Genomic DNA, 7,808 nt, shown 5'->3' with positions numbered 1-7,808 from the left:
TCCTCGCCTTCCCAAAATGACCACACATGTGGAGCAGTTGACACGATGAATTTTTATTTAGTCTTGTCCTCTGTATATTTGAGGAAGACATTAGGACGTCCCACAGTGCTTCCATTGGGGGAATGCGGGCAGAGTGAAGGGCTGGGGAGGAAACAGGGCAGATGCAGTGATGACAGAGGGGCTCCAAATCCTCTTTCCAGTGCCTGTGTGGCTGGGACCAGAACAAACAAGTGATCTCAGAGCTGCCATCTCCAAGAGGCCCCTCCTAGGCCCCACCCAGATAGAGCTTTCCTCCTAACCCCTGCAGGTGCCCAAATTCACCACCAGATGGCAGCATCGAGCAATATTCATTCTCCCCCGGCCCACCTCCGCTCTGATGCTGTCCCCTGTCCCTCCTGCCTTTGTCCTCTTTATTTCTCTTGCTACCGAAACAGATCTTTGGGCTTCTCCAAGGAAGTCCATGGCATATGAAAGCACCTGACCCATCAGATGGAAATGCCTAACCGCTGTCAATCACCCACTGGCTCCTGGGGGGAGCGTGGGGGAGTGCCTTCCAGCTCGCCTAGTAGAGAGGTATCAGGTCTCTATGGTCCCAGCACTGGCACCCAGGAAGGGTCCACTGGGCTGAAATGAACAGAAGGAAACCAAGAAACCGATGCAGCTCAGGAAAGAAAACATGGATTCCCCTGGTGTGGTGACACAAACCAACCCCAACAAAAGTCCCCGCAGCCTCCATTAGGATAAGTTATAGCCTAGGGTGAATGCTCTGGCTTCCCACTGCTCACAACCCTTTATGTGGGTGGTCTCTGACTACAGCGATGTGGTGGGGGCAGGAGGCAGTGGGGCAGTTGTCTTAAGTGATCCTTGGCCTCTCTTTTCTCCCCCCCACATTACCTCCTATACAAGCTAAACCATTTAACAATGCAGATGGTATCCCTCCTGACCCCAGGCTGACACTGGGCAGAGGGGCACGGGTCAGCAAAGGGGAATGAGACTGCCTGAGGGAACCACTCATGGAAAACAACTTACATGCGTCCTTTCTTCCCTTTTGCCAACCCCCTTCCCAGCTAAAAAAAAAAAAAAGAAAAGAAAAGAAACGGACCTTTTTAGCCAGACATGGTAGTGCACATCTTTAATCCCAGCACTCAGAAGGCAGAGGCGGGCAGATCTCTTAGTTCTTGGCCAACCTGGTCTACAGAGTAAATTCCGGAACAGCCAGAGCTACACAGGAAAACCTTGTCTGGGGGTAGGGCTAGGGTGGAGGGAAGAAACGGACATTTTATTGAATCCAAACACCTATGAGGCTCCTGGGTTTCTTTTAGCTGAGGCTCTCTTCTAAGCCCAGGGGGTACAACCACTATTCCCATTTTGTATACAATAATCTAAGGCACAGAGAGGTTAAGCAAATTGTCCAAGGTCAAGGGGCTGGTAGTATGGAGAGATGGGCCACAGACCTCTAAAGGGGGGCATGTGCTCCCTACCATTTTCAAAGGGAGAACACGGAGAGGGAGAGAGAGCATATGGGTGGCGCTAAAACTTCAGTGGCTTTAAGACATTGGTGGCTTTCTTCCCACACGTTAGCTGACGTTTCTTCCCTAGTCAAGGCTGTCTAACCTGACTTGCCTGGATGGCTAGCTGAGGGCAGAGGGGGTGGGCGGAGGAGGGACAGGGTAGCAAGGCTAGCTTCATTGCAAGCCCAGGAAGTCCTTGAGGACGTCACAGGTTTTCTTGTACATGACCTCACGGAGCTTCCTGACCCGCCGAGTGCTCGATGCACCCACAAAGCTATCAGGTTTCAGCATGGCCATACCCCCCTCCACTTCCCCCATGATGATGAGCGGTGTCTCGCCCACTGTCACATTGGGGCAAGGACAGGTCCAGTCCACATGAAGCAGAGTGACTTCCAGCGGTTCCCGGCCCAGAAACTTGAGACCCATCTTCTCGTCTTTTAGGACCTCATCCACGGTCACCAGGGCACGGCCTGAGTCAGGCTCTTCGGTCAGCTCAGAGACCCTGCCCAGGATGACAAAGTCACTCCGACAGAAGCTGGTAACGAGTTTTTGTCGTGGCTTGCAGGCCCGGCAATTCTGGTTGCCCCTTGGGAAGGGACAAGACTCCTCGCAGGCCTCACGGCTTTCAAAGTTGTTACCATTGCCTTCACAGCCGCCATAGACGAAGGACTGGCATAGGCCGGTCTGGCTGTTGTAGGCCCAGCGTGGCACGTAGGCTTTGCAGGGTCCCTGCAGGGCGGGCAGGCTGCATGTGGCCAACGGCCCACTCATACAAGCCAGCATGCAGGCCTCATAGGTCTCGAAGTGGTTGAGATTGCGGTGGCAGTGGCCAAAGGTGAACGTGAGGCAGTTGTTAGCCTGGGCATCGAAGTGCCAGCGTGTCTGCTCCTCTCCACAGTCCTCACTGTCTGGGGGCTTCAGGCACTCTGTTGCCGGGAAGGCTGTGCCGTTAAGACTGCTCTCCGAGGTGGCCCTGGCCTGACCTCCCCTGACCACTGACAATGGGAAGTCAGCCCTCAGGACCCCAGCGACATTCCGAGCTGTACAGGTGTATATGCCTGCATCCTGGGGCTGCGCATTGTAGATGACCAGCTGGGCGATGTTGGTGACCACCACATTACCACGCACGTGGTTGGGCCTCATGACCACATTCTCTCGGTCCTCCAGCTGTTTCTCCCAAGTGAGCTCTGGCCTAGGCCTGCCTACTACGTCACAGAGGAAACTCACAGTCTCACCCACAGTGACTGACTGATGGACGGGGTGGTTGAGCAGGGCCGGGGCTGCCATGTCCAGCCCGAGAGTCTCTGGAGAGGCGGTGGTAGGGTGGACAGTGGTCTCGGGCGGAGGAGGGCTGGTGTTGGGCCAGGTGAAGTGATAGCGGCAGGTGACCACAGACAGTGTGACGCCCTTGGAGCAGGCCTCGGCGTCCATGTAACAACGGTTGTAGTAGGTAAGGCCGTCAGAGGCACAGGTGAAGCTGGGCTCCTTCTCACAGCGGTCTTTACACTTACACACAGGCTGGCCGTCCCAGATGTCACACTCGGAGCCCTGCTGCAGACACATGAAATGGTCACACGTGGCCTCCTTGGGCATGCCCACAGGGCCCTTCTTCCCTTTCACATCCATGTAGCGGGCTGCCACGCAGCTCTTGGTCCCACACACATTGGGGCAGCACTTCTCATAGGTCTCACATTCCTGAAAGAACCAGAGAAAAAGAGAAAGAGTTCTGAACATGGAGGAAGCAAGAATGGACAGGTTCTGACATCTCCGCCAGAGGCTGGACCGTGGGGACTTAGACCTGCGTGCGATGACACTAAATACTTAAGGTAGATAAGAGCTCACACAGACCCAGCATCCACTGTCTGTCAGGCTCCTGAACATCCTTCTGCTCGCCACCTTGTACACAGCAATCTAAGGCACAGAGAGGTAAAGCAAGTTGTCCAAGGTCACAGGGCTACAGAGAGAGATGGGCCACAGACCTCTAATGGGGGACATGTGCTCACTACCATTTTCAAAGTGAGAACATGTCAGAGAGTTGATGCTCAGGCCACAGAGAGGAGAAGTGGCAGAAAGGGGCTTCCTGGAACGGAACATCGTACAGTTACCCAGATGAAGCACCGGCTTACATTGTGAGGTTGACCTTTCCTTTCCTCCACTAGGGTAAGGATGCGTTGGCTAACTTGAAGAGGTCGCATCTTGGACCCATGTTCAAGGCTAGCCACACCTACCTTCCCCCATCTGGGAGACACCGACATACACAAAGGTGTCAGAGACCCTTGCGACCAGAAAATAACAAGTGCTCCTGTGTGGTGTCGGTGAAGCCTTGGCAGTCTGTAATCCCCCTCTGACTTCTGTGGAGTCATGTAAGGCTTTACTCTAATTCTTCAGAATTAGCACATGCCAACTGGAGCCGACACAAATGCGGACTGCATGTGGTGCTTTGCACAATATCACACCGTGTGGCTGGGCAGCTGGCTGGGCTGCTAATCCTCCACCAGGTAGTGGCTGTGTGAATTAGTCCCCACCACACTGGCCTCTTGTCCTTCCCACTTTGATTCTAGCTTTTTTTGACATTCCACATGAGCTAAGAGGGGGAAAACAGCCCCCACCCGGCTGTGTGGAGCCGGCTGCTGTTCCACTTGTTTACCCTTCTCCCTGCTTCAGCTCAGAATAAGGACTTTGTTTTGAAGCCCTTGTTTGGCATAGGCTTCTGGGCCACAACAGGGGAAGCTTGGGGACAGGGATGGGTCACATCCAGAGCTGAGGTTCAAGGGAGAGAGAACATTAGAATGAGGGGTGGACAGGGACACTGTGATCCGTGAACAGGAAAGCCTGCTCTTTGACTTGACGGCTATTCTGTTCCAGTGTGCCTAGGCAATTCCTTCAGGGTCCAGAGGTCCAGGAATGGCTGGACACTCAGGAACCAGAGTCCTTGGGGATCAGGTGAAGGAAGGCTGGAGAGAATACTTAGAGTACTTTCACTTAAGGAGTTACAATGTATCTAGGCTACCTGGATGCTTAGCTCTTCTCTGGTGCCTTCTCCAGACAACATGCAAAGCCAGCCAGTCCTACTGTCCCTAAGTCCCACCTGATTTCAGGCTAGCTAGTACCAGGGCAAAAGATTCTCCAAGGGTAGCCATCTGATGGCATGAGCTCTTGGATGGGAGGATTGCCACTTTCCCTGTTCCTTTCTCCCCACACTACCACTGTGGACCACTGCAGCATCCTACCACTGTGGACCACTGCAGCATCTACCACTGTGGACCACTGCAGCATCCGTCTTGAGAGGCTTGAGAATGGTCCCCAGAGAATGTGAGGCAACAGCCACTCTTTTTCCATTGGAAGCCCCATGCTTTCTCAATGTGACCAGCTACTTCTAGAAGCTCCCGGGTCTCCCATGTTCGTTAGTGATGCCTATCCCAAACCCAAAGTCCTTGGAGACTCTGGGCTACCCTCAGAGATGACCAGCAAGGTAGTGGCCACACTTAGTTCAGGCACCAGTACTCTGATATATGAACTGCCAAGGGACAAGAGAGGACAAGGGTGGCCCTTAGAAGAACCCACCTGGCAGCCAGAGAACAACTCTCTGGAGGTGGCGTTTGACTACAGCAGCATCCACGAGGGAGGAGCACGTGGGAACACTGAAGAGGCAGAGGGGTGGGAACTCAGTTCATTTCCCTCACAGGACACTTAGAGTGTTTGTACAGACTGGCTCCTGCTCAATCCGCCCAGGAGCCTCATTACTGTATGGCTGAGTTCAAACCTGAGGAAAAGCCTAGAAGCCTGGTGAAACTAACTGCAACAATGTATCCAACAGACAGGTTTCCAAGCCAACCTGTCTCTCTCTGGCTCTGGCATCACTCTGTGAGCATCCATTTTCTACCTGAGTGAGCAGCAGAACAGCCACCATTGTTGCTATATTATCCCGAGAGACGTGCCTTCCACAGTGCTGGCCCATTGCAGCCCTCAACAAACACAAAAGGAGTGCTCAGAGATGGATATGGACACTACACCCTCTTCTTCTAGGCCTCAGCCAGGCTCAAGCCCTGTTCGTCTCTAGGTGGGCAGGGTCTGTGTCCCTTTATGTTCCTGGGAGCACTCCTGAGGCGTCCCTGCACCACAGCTCCCACACTGTCACCATCACCGACCCGCTCAGGTGGTCCATCTCAGGCTTCAGGAATCCCACTCACCTGGTCTGTTTCACACTCTCGCTTGCAGGTGCTCTGGGCATCCACCCAGAGGTTGGGGTTCATGTCGTTGGGGCAGATGCCCGCATGGGAGTATCGGATGTGTGGCAGCGCTAGGCCTCGAAGGGGAGCCCCGAGGAGCAGCAGCAAAAGCAGCCCCCAGTGGAACCAGAACCGATGATGCCCTGGGGCCCACATGGTGCTGTCTGCAGTAGCCAGAGGGTTCCCCTGTGATGACACCAAGGGCTGAGGGCCACCAGGCCCTTCTTCTCCAGGGCTGGCAACACCTGCCCTCCTCACCCCAGCAAGTCTCCTCGCTGAGGCTGCTGGCTGGCTTCGGCTGCTGTGACTGGCTCCACCAAGTGCAGCCTGCTGGGCTGTGAGGCTTCAGATAAAAGAAAGGTCTTTGGAAGGAAACTCTGTTCCCCCCCACCCCGGGTGCGCAGGGAGAGGAACACAGCAGGGGCTCGAGCCTGGATTTATATCCTGGGCGCACCACCCGAGTGGGAGCGAGCTAACCCGATGCCTGTCAGAGGCCGGCTGCTGGCGCCTCTGTCCCGTGGCTGATCACAGACGTATTGCAGAAAGGGGGGAAAAGCTGGAAACAGTTTAGGCAGCGGTCTCTGGCACGGTGGGACACCTGCTTGTTTTTGACTCCAGGAGGCCTTTAACCCCTTCCAGGGACAGAAATGGCATGTGCTTTGGGGGGGAGCTGGCCCCAGGACACGCACGCTCACTGTGAGGCAGGTTTGTTTCCCTTTCCCCACCTCCTTGGGGCCAGGCCCCCTCCTCCCCTTCAGCCACCTCTAAAGAACACACAATCGCTTGTTACGAGGAAGGACCTGAGCCGCTGTGTTAGCGTCGTCCAGAGCGATAGTACATTTGAGAGCAAATGACGTGGAAAAACAAGTTCACGGCCATTCAAGGGCGGGCCCAGGCAGCCGGCGCTGTGCTGTGTAAGCTGACTCCCACCCCGGGCACCAGGTCCCCTTGTGGGGGGATGCACACGGGTAGCGCCACATCCCTGTGTTACGGGTTACCGGCAGTCCATGTCTTAAGTTCCAACTTTGGTGAATTCCCCCAAAATCATTCCAGAGAGACATACCAGATACCAGATATGGTCTGGCTCCCCCGGGCTGCTGGGACGGATCACATTCCTCGCTCCTGTCTCTACATACTTGTGGAGTCCAAGAAATCGGTGCAGCTACAGTGTCCCAGGACTCCACTACACCAGCACTGAGCTGCTCTCGCCGGTGGCCACAGTGCCCCCTCCCCCCCGCTTGGTGGGCCCTTGGGTGCTGGGCACCCTATGGACTTGTGGTTCTACATCCTCCCACCACACGGAGTGAAAGGCTTCCGGTGGAAGAACAGAAGCAATTTGCCTAGGGTCCTCAGAACCACCAATCATATCAGTTAATCCTTCCGTGCTCCTGACTCTCTAATACATCACTCCATTTAATCCTCCCAGCAAGCTGTACATCCAGTTTGGACTTAAGCAAAGGATGAATGCACAGTGAAGCTAAGCAACTTAGCCTGTGTCACACAGCTCCCTTCATACAGGAGGCAAGGGCAGCGGCTTGCCGGGGGTGGGCGGGGCCTTTCGAAGCCACCCCTCCCCCATCCGTCTGCCAAGACTGCTATCAAGGTACAGCCCAAAGTCTGGTTTTTTTTTTTTTTTTTTTTTTTTTTTGGTTTTTTTTTTTTTCGGGCTGGGGACCAAACCCAGGGGCTTCCTAGGTAAGCTCTACCACTGAGCTAAATCCCCAGCCCAAGTCTGGTGTTTTTACAGAATGGTTAGGAAGTTTTTGAAAGTCAGGGGTCGTATTGGTGGAAAGCCTCGGAAGAGAGCTGTAAGTAGCCAGGAGGGGCTATTTCTATCCCAGTAGATTGAGGGTGTCTGATTTCGTCATTAGATGCTTAGGGTGACGAGGAAAGGAACCCTTGAAAGACAGAGGTGCCTTTTTAAGGATAGGTCAACAAGGTTTGGAGAGTAGACTGAGCCGTGGTAAAGGGCACGGAAGTGGCTGGAAGATGGGGTCTGAGGCCCCCTAGTTGCTCTCTTGATAACCATGGCTCCCCACCCAAGAGGACTGTAAAAATCACCTGCAAG

At 54.4% G+C, this 7,808-nt stretch overlaps 1 protein-coding gene across 1 annotated transcript; it reads right to left on the bottom strand.

Moving 5' to 3' along the window:
• Positions 1-1,117: 1,117 nt before the first annotated feature.
• Wfikkn2 (WAP, follistatin/kazal, immunoglobulin, kunitz and netrin domain containing 2) lies at positions 1,118-6,152 on the bottom strand. Its single transcript, XM_032913969.1, has 2 exons — positions 5,702-6,152; positions 1,118-3,206 (listed from the first exon to the last, which is right to left on the bottom strand). The coding sequence occupies exons 1-2, from the start codon at positions 5,894-5,896 to the stop codon at positions 1,686-1,688; spliced, it is 1,716 nt and encodes a 571-aa protein (XP_032769860.1). The 5' UTR covers positions 5,897-6,152; the 3' UTR covers positions 1,118-1,685.
• Positions 6,153-7,808: the final 1,656 nt, after the last annotated feature.

The sequence above is a fragment of the Rattus rattus genome, chromosome 9, assembly GCF_011064425.1.
Source record: "Rattus rattus isolate New Zealand chromosome 9, Rrattus_CSIRO_v1, whole genome shotgun sequence".
Taxonomy (NCBI): domain Eukaryota; kingdom Metazoa; phylum Chordata; class Mammalia; order Rodentia; family Muridae; genus Rattus; species Rattus rattus.
The sequence above is the reverse complement of the archived record's forward strand: the minus strand, read 5'-3'. Positions and strand labels throughout refer to the sequence as shown.

What these genes read in the sequence shown, in the direction of transcription:
- Wfikkn2 (XM_032913969.1), bottom strand. Translation starts at nt 5,896, where the DNA reads ATGTGGGCCCCAGGGCATCATCGGTTCTGGTTCCACTGGGGGCTGCTT. An exon ending in GAGAGTGTGAAACAGACCAG is followed by an intron (nt 3,207 to 5,701) that starts GTGAGTGGGATT and finishes TGGTTCTTTCAG; the next exon opens with GAATGTGAGACCTATGAGAA.